The sequence below is a fragment of the Tripterygium wilfordii genome, chromosome 10, assembly GCF_013401445.1.
Source record: "Tripterygium wilfordii isolate XIE 37 chromosome 10, ASM1340144v1, whole genome shotgun sequence".
Taxonomy (NCBI): domain Eukaryota; kingdom Viridiplantae; phylum Streptophyta; class Magnoliopsida; order Celastrales; family Celastraceae; genus Tripterygium; species Tripterygium wilfordii.
Window position 1 is genome coordinate 314213 of NC_052241.1, and position 18803 is coordinate 333015.

The 18803-nt window shown below is 37.1% G+C and overlaps 2 protein-coding genes across 2 annotated transcripts; one reads left to right on the forward strand and one right to left on the reverse strand.

Annotated features, from left to right (window-relative positions):
- Positions 1–235: 235 nt before the first annotated feature.
- Positions 236–2042, forward strand: LOC120006894 (RING-H2 finger protein ATL47-like). Its single transcript, XM_038857013.1, has one exon. It carries the CDS (start codon positions 689–691, stop codon positions 1874–1876), a length of 1188 nt encoding a protein of 395 aa, XP_038712941.1. The 5' UTR covers positions 236–688; the 3' UTR covers positions 1877–2042.
- Positions 2043–4335: 2293 nt separating this feature from the next.
- On the reverse strand, positions 4336–18559 carry LOC120007538 (AP-1 complex subunit gamma-2-like). The gene is made up of 18 exons (XM_038857831.1): positions 18238–18559; positions 17099–17401; positions 16826–16967; positions 16010–16183; positions 15380–15559; positions 14047–14201; positions 13190–13280; positions 12421–12584; positions 11599–11653; positions 10712–10834; positions 10496–10591; positions 9501–9628; positions 8905–9009; positions 8569–8831; positions 7323–7571; positions 7069–7244; positions 5796–5900; positions 4336–4900 (listed from the first exon to the last, which is right to left on the reverse strand). The coding sequence occupies exons 1-18, from the start codon at positions 18267–18269 to the stop codon at positions 4805–4807; spliced, it is 2637 nt and encodes an 878-aa protein (XP_038713759.1). The 5' UTR covers positions 18270–18559; the 3' UTR covers positions 4336–4804.
- Between the last annotated feature and the right edge of the window lie 244 nt (positions 18560–18803).

Genomic DNA, 18803 nt, shown 5'->3' on the forward strand with positions numbered 1-18803 from the left:
ATATGATTCAAGTGAATTGATGGATTACTTATATGTTTTACATAGTGCACATAAAATCATGTATGTATAACCCAGCAACTCAGATATCAATCACCGATGGGATAACAGGACCAGCTGCGGGGATTCTTAAAATTACTAATTGAAAAGAATTTATAAAAGTACTAACAAAAGAAAAAGAAAAAGAAAAAGAATGGACCTTAAATTTTGGAAGCTACTAGCATGCCTTCTTTCCTCCTCATCCTTTACATTCCAACATATATAAAATCTTAAACCCTTTATGCACAAAGAGCGCTTATTGCTCTTGTTAGTGTTTCTTTTTCCACTGGCTGTCCTAGGGGCTTGCTCATCAAGTTAAAAGTGCAGCTCCATTATGGCAGATTTTGCAAGTACTGAGGTAGGTAAACTGTAACCTTGACATCTCAAAAATATTCGAGTTTTTCCCTTTGATTCCTCTGTACACAATCAAGGACAGATGGTATTTTAGTGTCTAAGCATCAATCAAGATTTATATTTTCCACTGATGAACTGGGTTTGTTGTAATTGCAAGAAATAGTGTGCCTATTGCTTATTTGCTTCATTAGATGAGTTGGTTGTCATTTCAGAAGAAGCGGCGAGAGATATGGTCTCAATAGGATTTATTTAGGGGGTGGGGGAAATTTTGGTGTTTTGGGTGTGCTCATGTCCTAAAATGTCTTGGATTCGATATCAAATCAAGAAGAAAGACGATCTCTTGATCTATTCATCTCAATCTCTGGTATCTTCTGCTTCTTCTTCTTCACCATCATTGCCATATAACAGTGATTACCATAAGCAATCTGCCTCGTTGTCTTCATCTGGTAACAAAGTGAGCCCAGCAATTCTATTCATCATAGTTATTCTAGCTGTAATATTCTTCATATCTGGTATTCTTCATTTGATTGTAAAATTTCTTCTAAGGCACAGATCTTCCTCATCAGTATCTGAATCTAACAGATACCCAGAAATGTCTGGGTCTGATGCTTTCCAGAGACAGTTGCAACAGCTATTCCATCTTCATGATTCTGGTCTAGATCAAGCTTTCATAGATGCTCTCCCTGTGTTTTATTACAAAGAGATTGTGGGTCTGAAAGAACCATTTGATTGTGCTGTTTGTCTGTGTGAATTCTCAGAACAAGACAAGTTGAGATTGCTTCCAATGTGTAGTCATGCTTTTCACATTGATTGTATAGACACATGGTTACTGTCTAATTCAACTTGCCCACTTTGTAGAGGGACCCTATACATGCCTGGGCTTGCCTTTGAAAACCCAGTTTTTGATTTTGAAGGTCGAAGGGAAGAAGTTACCATTCCAAGCACTGGAGAAATTGGGGTTCATCTTGGCCCTAAACTTTCAGACAGTGAGATTGTCAATTCAAAGAGGGTGTTCTCTGTGAGGTTAGGGAAATTCAGAAGCACAAACAATGGAGGAGTAGTAGTAGCAGCGGGGGAAGGAGGAGGAGAGGGAGCAGAGAGAATAAAGGCAGAAACTAGTAGTAGCAATAATTGTAATAGTATTAATTTGGATGGGAGGAGATGCTACTCAATGGGATCATACCAATATGTGGTTGCTGATTCAGACCTGAGAGTGGCCTTAGTTCCAACTAGAAATGGTACTAATGGCAGTATGAGTTTAGTGAAGAGGAGAATTACCCAAGATTTGAATTCATCAGTTGATGGAGATTATGAGGGGAAGAAGATTAACATGAGAAGTAAAGGTGAAAGCTTTTCTGTTTCCAAGATATGGCAATGGTCCAAGAAGGGTAAATTCCAAAATTCTGCAGAAACCCATATGGGTTCTTCTCCTGTTACTGTGGGATTACCATGGAGTGAGAGAGACCGAACCCATCATGACACTTGAAAGTTTGGAATATCAAAGTTTACTTTCTTCCTTTTGCTTTCTCTTTTTTGCTTTGAATATAAATCTTTCTTTCTACTGCAATGCACTATCTGCTTGTAACTTAGCACTTTATAAAATATGGCGATGTACTTTTATCTTTCCCAGTGAAATTCCAGTTAGTATGAGTAATTCAATCTTTTGGCATAGTTTTGGACAACAGAATAATTGCAATATCTCTTGCAATGTTTGACAGAGGAAGATGCATCGTTAATAGCTATTGAACTTTGAGCGCCTTTTTAGGCAGTGAGAGAAGCTTGAACTAGATAGAATGGGAGTCAAGTCTTCTTCTTCTTCTTTTTTTTTTTTTTTGGGTAATTTGCCATTTCGTGACAGCCAGATCCAAACGTGGGAAGTTGGGATGTTCGACTCTTACGCATAGTGGGTCATCAATTTAATCATGGATCAAAGTTCAGTGCGTGAAATAGGACTCTTAACTCCTCTTAAAAATAGGGTTGTGCCATTGGCCATTGTCTCATGAAATCTAAAAAAAATATTTTTTACTAATTCGAACGCTCGACTCAAGGGATCGAAACAACTTAAGGTTAGTCAAGTCACTAACCTTCATGGGTTTTAGATTTCTCGAGAGTTTTTTTTTTGATAAGAAACAAATTCTCCTGCTTTTTGGTTGGATGATAATGGTGGGATATGTGGGAAGTGGTTTGAGGGGCCTCTCATGATTTTTGAAACTACATCAATTGTAAACAGTAAATTTTAAGTGGATGGTGGGGGTCCTTGAATGCCATGCCAATATAATAACCCGTCTCTTCTGCAAAATGGTTACCATTCGAGTATGGAACTATGGATTGCATCATTATAAAACTCATACTCTCTCATGTATTAAATTTAGTGCCGTCTTATTCCAGGACAAGTTATTACGCAACTTTCGTTAAATCTAAACTCAGGATACCAATCCAACTCGCTAAACTCAGTTCATTAACCCAGTTTGCTCCACACTAATAACAAATAAGATCGGATTGAAATTCGTATGGGGAGGAAGAGATCAACTTAGGCAGTCAATCCAACTCGCTCCACATTGGTGACATATAAAAAGGGCCAAAAATTGTATGAGGAGGACGAGACCGAAGCCCATACGGAAAGAACAAGACCGAAGGCCACAAAGAAGTTAACTCTACGAAGCCGTTCATGAGTCTTTGACACATGCACAGAAATAACGCCTAAAAACTCATTTGCGTGAGAGTTAAACTTGTGATCACTCAAATTTACAAAAAGGTATCACAATCAACTTTATCATACCAACCAAAAGCTTCTTTGTTTTGTTTGTTTGCAACTTTGGCCTTCCATTGACAAGTCACAAGAAAAGATAAATTAGGTGAAGTCGGTCGTTGAGAGGGAAATAAGTTGCTTTTGTCTTCCACAAAAGTCGACTAGGATCGTGGGACTGTGATCAGTAGTCACATGATGAGATGAGACTGCTAAGATTACTGTCATTTATATTAGTAAAGATTACAAGAATCAAAGTGGTGATGTATGAGTAGTTGGTAAGATGACACAATGAATCAGCACTTGAAAACAATGTCTATTGTTATGCCGTCTCTGTCACGGTGTTGTGACAATAACAATAATGATAATGCAACAGCTGTTTACACAAATTTTGAGAGGGAGAAAAATTCTTTATCATACATTTGTTAATGGGCAGTTGGGGTGGAAGAGTCGTATGATAAATAATATAAATAGCTAAACAAATATTAGACGGTCCCTCAAATATATCATCAGTCTAATAACAAAAATTTTGGCCTGTTATGTTGTATGCCAAGTTCTGTTTCTGCTCTGAAGAAGTCAACTATGAGCCAACAAAAAAGTTCCACATGCAAAAACCTAACTGTTGATATAAATTTTCTACAATTATGATAGGGATCCAACAATTGATATTCTAGTTATTCCAACTACTGAATTGTACGCACATAATTTAATATATATCATATGATATGAGATATGTAGAACTCACGTATTCACTTGAATCACGTGCATCCAACTCAACAACTGATTGCTGAGTCGTACCCAACTATTGCTATCCCAACTGCTAAATTATACACACATAATTTTATATGTGACATGTAGAGCCCACGTATTTACTTGAATCATGTGCGTCTAACTCAACAAATGGGATAACTACTGGATAGAAATTAAAAAAAACTCAATGAACTTCTAATTCAGGCTCTTTTCTGCAAAAATCAAATTTTTCCCCGGAAAAAATCAGTTCAACAGCTTCTTTGGGTAGAAATAGAAAACATTTACAGCACAGCCTAATATCGAAAGCAAACTGATCACAGTTAATCTCCAACAGCTCACAAGTTCATAGAAAAAATCGAACAAAGAAGCTCCAGTAGACTATTTCATTCAACATGAAGAGGATGATTCTTTAATATTTGGAGAATCTTTTTTCCTTGGCTAACCAGATCAATGGTAAGCAAATGAACCAAATAAATATATTAATTGAATATCTTCAATGTAAATAAAACATACAATGTCACTGTTCAACCCAAGGAATTCCAACTTTGAGGGGGAAAAGAAAACGGGCTTTGAATTCATAAACCACACATTACTGGCAAAAACAGGGCCTCAAATATCTAACCAGACACGAGTTCCGTTCGCTCGGTAACTCAGAAATGCAAAATTCAGTTCCCAGCGCTACAGATGTTTATATATAATGTACAAAAAACAACCCTTAATGTGAGGACGTTTTGAAGGAAAGTGTGAAGCCATATGATATATCCCAAAGACAAAATCTTTCACCAATTGCTGCAAAGCCATGAGGAACCTAGAAGAAATTGAAATGAAGTATCAAACTGAACTACTGCTACAAACAGTGACAAGCTGCTTCCCGATGGATTTATAAACCATGATAACATTTTTATGTAATAAGCAACCTCACAAATCGCGAGGAAAATTGTTGATTTGTCCTTCCTCCAACACATCTTTGTTGTTTGCCTTGTAAGCTACCCTTATTCGCATAACAAGGGATTTCTGAAAATAAAATTTGGAAAAATAATAAATACTGTGGAAATACTCAAACAAATAGATCAAGACTAACATGCAGTTTGGCGTTGCTGGTGCTTATTGGGAAGAAGCTTTTAAAAGCACATGACTAAGCTGCTTCTATAAGAAGCTGAAAAAGAGGGCTTAGGTGACTAAATCTCCAAAAGCGGATTTTTAAAAGCAATAAGCTGTTAGGCAAATGATTAAAAAAAAATTGAAACTGTTTGGCAAATATTTATATGAAATGCTTCAAACTTATTCAAAAAGACCATAGCAAACATGCAATTTTAAATCAGGTGAGAGCAACAACGAAAATGTCAGCAAATTTGTTAGTTTTAGGGTAATTTTAATATTATAAATGCAATAATCTAAGATAAGCAACCTCATATTCACCCTAAGCTAATAAATCTTTCCAATAAAATGTCACTTATCAATTAAAGTTTGAATGACAGTTTGGGAAAATGACTCCCAAACCCATTTAGCTTAATCAGATGAATGGATTTCCCTAAAAGTTTCCAAGGAGCATTAGACAAGTTTCCGAGATGCTAATAAAGCCAGCCGACTGGACATAAACCTATTTTATTTTAAGCAGACTTTTGCCAGCTCATCATAGCGAGTAACATATGGCACTGTTTCCACTCACTGAATCTAGGGAGGACAACTATATGCAACCTTACTCTCACATTACAGAGAGTCTGGTTGGTTTCAACTCATGACATCAAGGACCACAACGAACAATTTTGTCACTACTTCAAGACTCTGTACCCTCTAATTTCAGTACAACATGACAATAAACAAAGAAGCCTACTTCTAACTCGCTTATACAATATCATGAAATTAGGAAGTGCAATGCACATAATGATGCAAAAAACAGACCATATACCTTTCCATGCTGGCTGTTCGTGACTCGCAAGGTCTGATTGATGGTACCAATACCACTTGCAGGTAGAGTGTTGCTGCTAGCTGGATCTAAGTGCAGTTGAAGAAACTGTAAATTTGCAATGGAGAAATCAGAATTGCCTGGCAAATAAATGTAAAAATTCTAGTAATAGTCCTTAGTTTATCAAGTTCTTAGTAGAGTCTTATTTACTTACGAAGTCTTGTATGTAAGGGCTATAGTCGGTGATTTTAAAGTATATTAAACTCAAATAGTCTTTCAATAAGTTTCCCATTAAGGAACATAGTTAGAATTACGAGTTAGTCTTGTTAGGCTTGGGAAATTTAAGAATCTAAAAATATTTATGTCTACTACTCTTATTTGACAGATAAATCTGATAATGGACTATTGAGTATTTGATTTCCTTTGAGGGCCGTGGCCTTAGCATCTCTCTCTAATTGGTGAGGCACCTAAGCGTAAGCGATGGCTAGCGGTAAGGATGATGAACAAACCAATCTTCTTCCTGGCGCAGTTGTTCCTGTTGCTAATCAGTACTGAGCTGTGTAACCTTGTTGCTAAACCCTTTCCATGCTCCAGCTGGAAAGACATAACGAGACGAGGATGACATCGAGACAAGGAGCTAACTGTTTCATTAGCATGCTCTTCTAGTCGCTATATATATATCTTTCATTCTTTGTTTCCACAGTTTTATCGGGAACTATTCACAGGAGTGTTCACAGCACCCACAAATTCTTTTCCTATCATTCACGTCAAAATTTCCTTTTAATACCATTCTTACTCTTCCCTTCAATACCATTCTTATTCTTTCCCAGTCTTTCCACACAAAGTCCAATCCTTTCCTTGCTGGCTGCTGCCAGACCTGATTTCTACCTCCGAAACCTGAATTTACAGCAATCCCTAATTTCCTAAGCCCTAAATTCACTCAAAAACACTTGTAGGTCAGAGTTTCTAAATCATATCACATCAGGAAAACTCTTGAAGTTGCCATCAGTCACCAACATAATTTTATTATAAGTAACGATGAGCCTTAATCTAAAATATTACTTGAACATCAATCCTAAATTAAAATTTTCACATGTTATCATGCCCATAAAGTTTATTGCATGCTCGCGCAATAATAAATGGAACCCATGTGAAGCTTTTCAAATCTACCATCACTTTTTCACGCATAATGCAAGAGCTCTGTATTGACATGAAATGGAAAGAGCTTACAAGAATTGCAATAAATGGAGCAGTAACTAAAAGAGTAACAGGATACCTTTGGAACTGCAGCCTGGAATATAAAATCTGTATAGGCCGTGGGTGACAAATTTGTAAAAGTGGCCTGGATCAATGTTGTTTGTGGGTTTCCAGGAGGCTTTGAGAAATTAAAAATTATTTTTAATGAGCTGCTTTCAAATGCAGCAAAAGATGGATGAGCTGGACCATTGTTCTCTGTTCACACAGATGCTAGTCATTAATATTTTAACATATATGTCCCAAAGAAGTTTCAAATATTGAAAAAAAAATTACCAGATACTGATGGATTGGGGCCAAAGCCATCCAACAGATCCATCACAGGTACTGGTCCTGCAGGAGAAGTGGCCTGTGTGATGTGTGAAGGAGATTTGAGCCCATCTAATGTGGCAAATGGCGATTTGTTATCTAGACCAGAAGATAGAATGTCAGGTGTGGATGAACTGTTTTGTACAGGAGGCGGCGATCCAATAGACAAGAGATCCAATAGAACATCTGTCCCACTTTTGGGAGTCTGCCCTGTGCCTACAAAGTTCAGTAAGTCAAAATAGATATTCAGATAAGATTTGAGTCCCTCAAACAAGGAAGTAAACAAAGGCAATATATCCTTTAATAGACCACAAAATGGTACAACTACAAAGGGTAAACAACTTCCGTGCACAAGACTCCAGTAGTGGGCGGAGTCGGTAACAAACAGAATGTACGTAGACCTTACCCCCACATAATATGTGAAGAGGTGGTTTTCAGGAATTGAATATGTGACCACCGGGTTGCACTCCTACAACCCTACCAACTGAGCTACATGTTCATCTCTAAGGTACAACTACCACTGGGACGACCTTACTCTCCTCCAAAGCAGAAAACCTGATCTCAACAATCTACAAACAAAAAAGTGAACAAGAAGACGTGGGAAAAAGCATAAATCCTCGCTATCGTTTTTTTTTTTTTTTTTTTTTTCCTCTTCCCTTAAGCTCCGCCCCTTTGTCTGCTCTTAGTTGCTAAAAGAGCCTTGCTTTCCTTTGTTTCTTGTCATCAACTTCTCATTGGCAAACTCTCGGTGTTTGATCCACCTTGAGTTTGAGGGGAGAGGGGGGTGTTAGAGATCAGGAGCATGTCTTGGGTGGTAGACGGGTCAACTGACAACAACGCTAGCATTTACCGTAAAGTGTGAGAGAAATAGCTGATTCAGTTCCTTTGGTGTGTCAATAGAAACCATTTTCATGGGAGAAGAATCATCTTTGTAGAACATCAGTTCTAGGTGGCTCACCATCCTTTGGTTTCGCATAGTGGAAAAGATTTATTTGAATGAAATATTGTCACTAGATATGATAGATTCTTTATGTTACACTATTCTGTACAAGCGGTTGGAGCCTTCCATTAATTTTTTTTATACTCCAAAATTTTTTTATGCAGCATCCTAGAGAGAGTTAACAAAAGGGGGAGTAGCAGAAGAAATACGAGAGGCTTATTCTTAGCCTCTGTTTTTGCAATTAAGTTTTAACTCAACACATGCCCAACTGACCTAATTGTGAGGAAGCTGGTGACAAATTGATGCCAAGAATATCATGAAGAAGATCACCACCACCTGAAGAGCTAGGTGCGGGGGCATCATCTGATGTAAGATCAAGTAAATCTACAAGAGGAGCAACAGAAGGCTTAGAAACTCCATTCGGAAGTTTAACAGAAGCTGCACTGGAAGTTGAAATGGTCGCTGGCAAAGAACCAGCCCTCCTTCCACTGAAAGTTGCCTCATCCAAAACCGGCATTCTTTCAACCAGCGTTGACCTGAACAAGCACATCCATCAGTTACAAGTCCTGCAGATGTTGTCACCATGTAAAGGAAATATTTTAAACATACGTAATATTCTGATGCCTCTCAATAATAGAATTGAATTCAATGGATCTCTGCTGCAACTCAAGAACGAGGCTTCCTTTACATTGAACTATTATATCCTTGATCCTCCTGCAAATACCATTCCAGGTACAGTATGTCATAATACAGAACAGAATATGATATTGCTAAAGATCATTAGAAAAGGGACACGCCGTGTCCTTTTATTTAAAATAAAAGAAAAATCTGGACACGGCCTAGACACGTGTCCAAGCCGTGTCGGTGTCTGACACCGGCACGTCTTCATTTGGGAAGTGTCCGTGCTTCCTAGGATCCATATCTTCATATTTCAAAGAGCAGCAAAAAAAAATCATTTCAATCGTATTAGGAAACAAGAGGACAAAATGGCAATCCGGCATCAATTTTATGCACACTACTTGCCAGCCATTTGTATCTGTCTACTTCAGACGCATAAGAGTAGCATGTCTGATTTTTCATGTAACATAAAGAGACAGAGGATATCCATAAACATATTACTATTTTCAATCATCGAACAAAAACTTAACACCCCTCCATCAAATATGCGGGCCATAATATAATACTCAGAGCATGATTTGACGTACTGTGAACAAGATGGAAAACGAGAAGAGAGCTTTAGAAGAGAAACTAAAGCCATTGCTTTAGTGGTAAGATCTGATCCATGATGCTTAATAGCAATCTCTATCACATCAACAGCATCAGACTCTGTTACCTGCACAGGAAAACTCACATTATCAGAAAACTTGAGAAAAGATATAAACAAACAAAATAACAGCAGGCACGGAACTAATTTCAGTCAGATACATTTTCAAATAAACAGGGCCCCATCATTGTCATAAATAAAGAAAATGACATTATGACAACTGGAACTGTACAAAGAAGACTAGTACCATGAAACTCTCAAAAAGGAATAGAAGTGATCGAAAGCTACATGGGCTTTGTCTTCTTTGGTGGGCAGCCGAGGACATGTTTCTCTAAATTGACAATACTGACAATATTTTCCATGATAACTAAATTTAACCAAAAAAAAAAAACAGTTGGGTCTCAGGTAGAGATGGAATTATTCATATATACATGTGTGTCTAGAAAAGAAATGTTTGAATGATGCTAAACTCGAAGTCGGATTTGAATGGTTCTAAGTTCTAAAAATTCATTATATGAAAGATTATACGGCATCCAAACCCTAACCATCAAAGTCACATGAGGTAAACAACTCCGGTGCACAAAACTCCCGCAAATGGCGGGATCGGGGACAAACAGGATGTACGCAGACCCTACTCCCACATAATATGTGGAGAGACTGTTTCTAGGAATTGAACTTGTGACCTCTAGGTTGCACCACTGTAGAGCCACATGTTCGCATGTCATCAAAGTCACATGAGGTCAAACAAAATCCAGAAAAGGTTTTAAGTTCAGCAATTAATATTTACTGAGCTTAGCACATAAGCCAGGTTCGTATAGTTCTCAGTTCTCACCAAGTAGTCGTCCCAAACCCTCGTGCGACCCTACCGACACAGCAAGAAGACTACAGCCTACATCAAGTTCATATCACTGGATACATTGATTGGAGCATACTCACAGTAATTGGATCCTCTGTGCCAAGCATCTCAACATTATTGACAAGCATGTCTCCATATTCTCCAATGCACCAAACTGCCACTCGAACAAGGCTTTCCTGATGAATGAAAACACTTTTCTCAAAAAGAGTGAACAAAACTAACAAATACGCTTCAAGACGAGGCAGGTTGATATTTAAAGTTAAAAACGCATCTTATTTAAGAAACACATTGATTACCTGCTCAGATGACAATTGCAGTGCTCTGTATAATGCCCTGACTGTGTATCCATGGAGATCAGAAGCATTGCTAATCACAACAATAAGGGCATGCCACACTTCATCTTTTACAAAATTTCCAGCCTACTAAGCATAAGCATAAATGATCAATACTTTCATGAAAGATAAAGGTAATTACTTACGCTGGAAAGCGCCAAATGAATATTAACAGATATAGAGAGTGGTCTTCTAAAAACCATATTTAACAAAACTAATTGCTGAATATATTTTAGCAGTCAGAGAAAACTCCTCCTGAGAGCGGTGCATCTAGAGATTCAAAAACAAAATCCTATCAACTGAATAACCCAATATAAAGCCAAAAAAAAATTATTAAAAAAATATAACTTGCAACTAAAAACAAACTGATGTCAAGCCATCTCATGGTTAGAGAAGAATTAATGAATTATCCCAAACTAAAGTCCTTGATTTCAACATTTTTCTGTCACAAAATCAATGTCCATATTAATGTTTTGAGTTTTTAATTAGGTTATCCTATTCTCTTTATTGACTTATATTTTTTGAGGGTTTTGAGTTTACGAAGGGGGAAAAAAAACTTTTACAAGGGATGTCTTACTATTGACAACTACAGCAAGGATACATTAGTACGAGGTGGAAGGCCTGGAAAGGAAGAGAGAGAGATGAAAATCAACAGAGGGTGAGAATTCCTGGAGTTACAACTAAAGGACTGATGAACGTTTGGGATGAGTTAAATATGTAATCAACTAACTTTTTTTATTGTTCAACTGAGATGGCAATTTGATGTCCATTAATACCTCAAGAATCCAGAACTGAATCAACACCATAGAAATGTCTCAAACAAGCTTCAGATACATAATTCATATTGTTACCTCAGAGAGAACCTTGAGCATCTGATCAATGTACCAATTTTTTTCCTGGGAAAACCTAAGTACAAAAGTAAACATGAATTAACTCTGATTGTTCTTTTGGCACACCATTATTGGTCTATAATATCACCACAATGAAAACTAAACAGTCAGTAGTTTCCCCACTCCGTAGAGGTGAAGAGAGCATGTTTTATATGCCAGAAACAAGAATATAAAAACCAAAAGCAACAAAGATATTGACAAGGAAAATTCACATCTGGAATGCACACCCACACATGGACGAACCGCAAAATCATCTACATTTATAAATCTAATCATAGTATGTCTAATTCAGAGGACAATAAACCTTTTTCCTGCGTAGGAAAGTTGGGGGTGGGGGTTTGGAGTTTGGACCCATGACCTCTGGGCCATGGGATGAGGGGATTGTCACTAGGGGAAGTCTTAAGGGCTATAAAACACATACATTAACCAATGTCAAAAGAGCGAAAGGAAATTACCTGAAAAATGACTATCAACCATCGATTTAATGACATAAAATCACCCATTGCAAGAGGCATTACTGATTCAGTGCCAAAGTAAGTACTATTCATAGCTAGGGACGCAAATTAACAAAACCTATTTCTTTTCTTCTTTTTTTCCAAATTTTTGGTGGTGGAGTTTGTTAGACCTCAATTGAAAAAATGTAGGATACTTAGATTACATACACAAACAAACTAACATTCTTAGACCTTTAGAGAGCAAAGCACATTTAGAAACACAATCTAGAATATCTCAAAAAAGACGTTAAATGACATCTTCCTCTAATTTATGAACTGCATCACTTACTTTTCAACAATGGAGCAAATTTTGGCAGTAAGATCTCCTTTAAAATCTTGATCACTTACTTCCAAATATTCAATAAGCTCTTTTGTCAAAGGCTTCACATTGCTCTCATTCACTAGAAGGTGAACAAGTTCAAGAGCTCTTTTTCTAATTGATGCATCTGAATCCTGAAAAGACCAAAAAAAGGTCAAATCAATATCACAAGCTTCCCAAGTTGCACATTGCCCATCATTTCTTCGTCAATAATTTAAAAGCAGAATCAAGGCCATGCATCAAACTTGACATCATAGGGATGATATCAAATGTCACAACTTGACAAAAAATTTGTGAAAATGGTTCTGTAGTCTTAGCCATCACAAAAGATGCAATAATATGAAATAACATATGGGTATTGGTCAAACAGATGAAAACAATTGTTAAGAGGAGGAGGGGCACGGAAAAGGACAAACTGATGTTTACGGAGAAGAACAGGGTTCCCTGAAAGTTTGCAACCCCTGAATGCAGTTACTATCATGATATCAGATTATCATTGAAAACCCCGTACATAGCCAGCCAGAAAATCAGCACAAGAAAAGGTTATATTTAACCAACAGTCATTTTCAAGAATTAGAAAAGCAAATTCATTCAAAAAAAAATTATGTATGTCAAGCATTTGAAAAACAATTAACATACACCAATAAACATTAAAAAATTGAATTAGCCAATAATTAAACTAGTAGCACAGCGAGTGTTATCACGAACAACAGAACAAGTTAAACTTGCCTATGCATACCTTCACACATTCCACAATTGTTGCACGATGCCTCTGCACTGCCTGAGCATCTACTGTGATAGCCTTCATCAACATGTTCAATGCAACATATCTAGAAACATATGAAGATGTCAACTGGGAAAAAAGTCAAGCTTATTCAAAATATAATTAATCCTGGAGCATAGCACTTTCAGGCTATCGGAGAACCATTAGAGTAAAATAAAAAACTGCAAAGTATCAAATGTTTGATTCTGCATTAACAGTTTCAGCCAAAAAGTTGAGTTGGAAATTCTTATCGTAGATTTGACATCTCAAACTTAGAACTAAAACTATGTTGACATTTAGGTAGTTCATGCCTCGCATACCAAGGGCTCAACATAGGTTTTCTTTAGTTGTTTTATTTCTTCCATGTGTGAAAGGAAATGGATTCAATAGGAGTTGAAGAAAATCTGATCACAAATAGAAATGAAAGGCGAAAACGAATATACATGGTGGATTCCCTTTGATTTACACAGACTCATGTAGCCAACCCGAACTTTTGGGATAAAGGCTCGGATGATGATGATTTCTTCAATGTGTGAGTAAAGAATTAAGGAATTCTGCATTTGATCTTTGCAGCAAAAGAAGTCGCACACTTACGACCTCTACACAAATATATAACTATAAATTGTAACTATATAAACTTCAGTGACATTATAGTTAAATCTGGAGCAGTACAGTGCAGGATAATCTGCCCCACCATGTTTAACTTGGGCTGATGAAATTCGATCATGTAATGATTGTTTTTGATAAAGGACAAGGTTCATCTTGTTGAAGAGTAAGCAGACCGCAATATGCCATGAATTCATATGAAATTAAAAAAAAAATTTAAAACAAACCTGATATTGTTGTCACGATTTGACAAGAATCTTCCTAAGATATTAATAGCAAGAACACGTAAACCGCCATTATCTTCAATGCTCATAATAGTTTCAACACATTCATATAAAATGGCATTCCCTGCATTTTTATTTGACTCAGTTTTCGTTGCCACCTATTAAAAGAGGAAAACAAGTCAAAAAAGAAAAAAGAAATGAACTTCAACAGATAGCAAAGCCGATTGCTTCAATATAATTACTTTTCGCTTCATAAAACTAAGACCACTTTATCATCGTCTAAAAGATATAATAGGCTGAAAATAATGAACCAGTAATGTTTAAATTTCATTTGGACATAAGACCAGTAAGAAAATAATTCACGAAAGAATAAGTAAAAAATCAAAATAACAAGTATCCAACGTAAGCAGCAAAGTCCAGCATTCATCCATGTCAATATATCAATTGAAAGCAAACATCTGAAACTTTTTGGGACATAAGCTTTATGGTGTATACTCCCATTAAGCCTAATGACTACAACTTTGGGGCCTAAAGAACTTAAATTAGATTTTGATTCTCACGATTCTCATCCTAGCGCTTGACCCTGCGAAGATGGTAGAAACTAATAGTTGACAGAGTTCACCGTATTCAAAGTGATTTTACTTCACAAGTAGGCTCCATTCGGTTCATTCTTGAATGGAAGGCTCCATTCAGTTCAATGATTAGAGATGAGCTAATGTGATTACTTCAAAGCGCTTAAAATAAGTTGTGCAATAGCAATCAGCAACTGAAAATAAGCTCCTTTTAAGACTGGAATTGCATGTGCACGGCTATTTAATGAAAATTTCAATCGCGGCAATAGAAACACCTTATTGGAGCTCAAATAGCTGCACCAAACAGTACCCAATTAATTAACCTTTATTGACAAAGCCAAAACAATGGGGGTTCCATTTTTTATTTTCTTGAAATCCCCATACAAGCTGACACAACAAGAAGCATTTCTACTCCTCACTACCAAGTAATTCCTCCCATAAGTTGAATGGAAAGTTCCAACAAGGCACACACTCTTATAAGTGAAAATATTAATTCGAAATGTCTATTAAATCCTGGATTCGCCACTGGCCTTAGAGCTGTCAAAATTTTACAATTCCACGGGTTACTATTGACACCTGCTTCCCATTATAGGAAATTTTCCTCTTCTTAAGCTCAAAACCAGGTGTTTGTTTCTTTTCCATTCAAAAGAGGGGGAAAAGCGTGTGTAAATTTGAGAACTGACTAACAGTCCATTACAATCTCAAAGCTTATAAAATAAAATGAAAAAGGGGGAGAGGGGAGGGGGGATGAAGATCGAATGTACTTGGGCAAGGATGTCATTCATAAGGTCACTAGCATCTGCATCCCCTTGGCCAAGCACACGTAGAAGTTTAAGCAATCTGATATGGAGAAAAGGGTCCGTAATCCCGGCAATGTCATATTCAGGGGAATAAGGACTATTTGCAACATCCTTCAGAGTTTTGACCAAACCCTCTGTGCATTTCTACAATAAGATATTTAAGCATGTTAGAACATGAAGACACACCAGACTGTTTAAAGATTAGCATGATAGCTTAGTTCTTTCAACAATACCTAACAGGAGGGGGTGTGGGAAGAAGAATTACAACCCCCCCCCCACCCACATTTTAGTCATAAATGATGTGATAAAATCTCAAAATATAAAAAAAAATGCAACCTTTGTTCCTGGACCAGAATGCAACACGTGATTTTTTGTTATGTGAGAAGAAGCTAAAGTATTTGATATGGATAGACTAGAAAGAGAATGGTAGTTTTGCAATACAGCTGAGCTTTCTTACTCGTGATGGTTTCCTTCCGTGCAATGCAACCCAAATAATGAAAGAACAAATATAAAACAAAGTAAATGCATCAAAAAGAAAAGGTGTCCTCACTATATACCCTAGGCAAAGTACTAAACAGGGCAAACCAAACTTACTTTTCTAAAATATTCAAGGGCTTCTGCACTGACTTTACATAAATCTGTGCACAATTGAACTCCAGTTATTAAAACTCCGTGATGCTTTTCTTTAAGTAATGCAGCAGCAGGATTTACAAAATTTTCAGAAAGGTCTGGAACTTTCTTTATGATCCGTATGGAGCATAATGCTGCCTACATTAATCAGAGAATCATTGAGAATAAAAAATTAGAAGTATATTAGTTTAACAAACAAACAAAAAAGCAAGACAATACAAAGCAAATGATATCGTCATATGCACATTTTGCCAAAGAAGCTCCAAACAATAGCTCGCTACACTTGCAGCTTTTATCCTAAAAATAGGAGGTATATGAGATCAATCTTGGAATTTGCAGCATAATTTTCAACCATGTGCTCATGCAATTTATAACCACCAATTAAAATTAAGCATTACGGCCACAAGATATAATCCTTGTGATAGTGATCATACACATAAATTAAAAATACTAGCCAAGAGTCCCATTGCCCAAGGTAGGTACACAACACCAGTACACAAGGCTTCTGCAGTGGGTGGGGTTAGGGACATGCATGATGTACAAAGACATTACCCCCACATAATATGTGGAGAGGCTGTTATCAGGAATGAAACCTGTGACTTCAAGTTCTAGGTTGCACCCTTGCAACTCTACCATTGGACCACATGCTCGCTTGTTAAAAATGTATATGCATTAAAAATCAAAGCACTCCAAATAAACAAATAAATCCAATCCAAATAAAACCAGAATTTATGACATCTTTAGCCAAATGGCAACACAACTATTGGGAAGAAAACTTACTTTCTTCCGAACATTTGGATCTCGAAATTGTAGCAATCGTACTACTTCTGGTGCAAGATCTTGAGCCATTTCTGTAGAACAAATATTTCCCAGAGCGCATAGAGCAAGTCCCACAATATACTGGTTTGAGTGATTGAGATCTCTGCAAGTAAGTTAAGGATGCTACAAGGCAATATTTATTTCCATTTCTTTTCCTACTTTTCTTTTTAACTGCGATTTCTACCAATTTAAAGGGAATGCAGCTCAAAAAGGAATCTACAGAGAGTTGGATACTGCTTTAATGAGTTTGTGACCAACATTAGAACTTCTTGTCTCTCATCAAGAAGCAACATGAGGCCAAGATATCCTATTCGCTTCTCTGGAAATCCAGCAGATGCTATCAACTTCAAGCATTCCATTTGGCCAAAATGAGTTGGATAGCCAAGCATGTGAATAAACATAAGCTTTGCAACATTACGATGCCTATAATCTTGATCATTTTCATTGATTGAAGCCCGGATAGTGGCACATTCTTTTCTTACAACAGCACGTTCCTCTGCTGCAGTTTTGCACGCACGTATTGCCCGAATCATGTCCCTGAATAAAAAGTCAGTAAACATCACCCAACAGTAAACACAAACACTCAGAACTCTCATAACAAATGAGCCATCGTTTACCAAATGCCTTAATAGTTCCTTGCACACATTCATGGACCCAACAAATGGGTAGAGCATTTACGTCCAAAGTGATATATCTATAAGCATTGCATTAAAAAAAAATTGCAGATCAATGTCAAGTGTCAACCATTATAAACTTGGAGAAGGTCTATGATAGGGTGCCTATGGAAGTAATATGGTGGATTTTAGAGAATAGAGGAGTCTCGATTAGTTATATTACTATGATCAAAGATATGTATGAATGAGTTATGAGTCGTAGGCTCGTAGCTAGTGTTAGATGATGATGACTTTTTTTGGGGCATAATAGAGAGGAGAAGAAATTGTCATCTTGTAGCTTGGTCTAAAATATGTTGTCATAGAAGAAAGGTGGACTAGTGCTGTAGTGCCAGAGAAATCTTAAAATGTTGAATGCAGCAGTAAGGTGCGCAGAACTAACTCTGTGGCCTAGATCATTAGCTGAAACTACAGACCATGTCAGTGTTGTGCAAATACCACCCCGTCCACTCATTCATTATAAATCCAAGGTTGGGGTAACAACTCCAGCGAAAACAAACAATATGACACAAATGTATCAGCACAAAATTCACAACTACATACAATCGCTATCTCCAGAATTACTTAGATTCCATAGCAACCAAACATGACGGTCAACAAATGTAATTCGAACAGTGCAAGCTCGCAAATACGAAATATAGTTACAAAACTAATTCAGAACGCGATCCATTGAAAGCCAGTGGCAAGAATTCCAGCTCTCACCTTAGACGCGTTACGGACGAGAATGGATTCATGATTGGGTTCGTAGAGAAGCTCCGCCCACGCTCGATCAGATCCAAACGGAAAAGGAATGGAAAGGGAACAGTCAAGCACAAATTGCCACCAGATTTGCTTACAAACAAACGGATGGCCCGAATTGGATAATCGACATCCGAATAGAAACTTAGCAGGAAATCTGAGAGAGAGATTTGGATCTGCGAGACGTTTACTTCTTTCACTAACGGAGATGCCTGTGATTCGTTCTCTCTCTCTCTCTAAAAAATTTTGGGAATTGGGAAAAAAAAAGTTGGGCAACAAAAACTGTTATGAGTGGTGTGGTTCAGGCACCTGCTGGTGATGGTTGAGGCTCACCCGCAAAATCTGATTGGACACTGTGCATTATTTCCACATTTTTAAGCATTATTTGCAATAAATATTGATAAAAAAAACGCTATCCGGTGTCCTTAAGATTTAAATTTTGTGTTTGGAATTTGGGTGCAAAGACAAAAATCTTGTTCGACTTAATTCAATTTATGATTGATCAATTAAGTACGTCTGAAATTCAATCT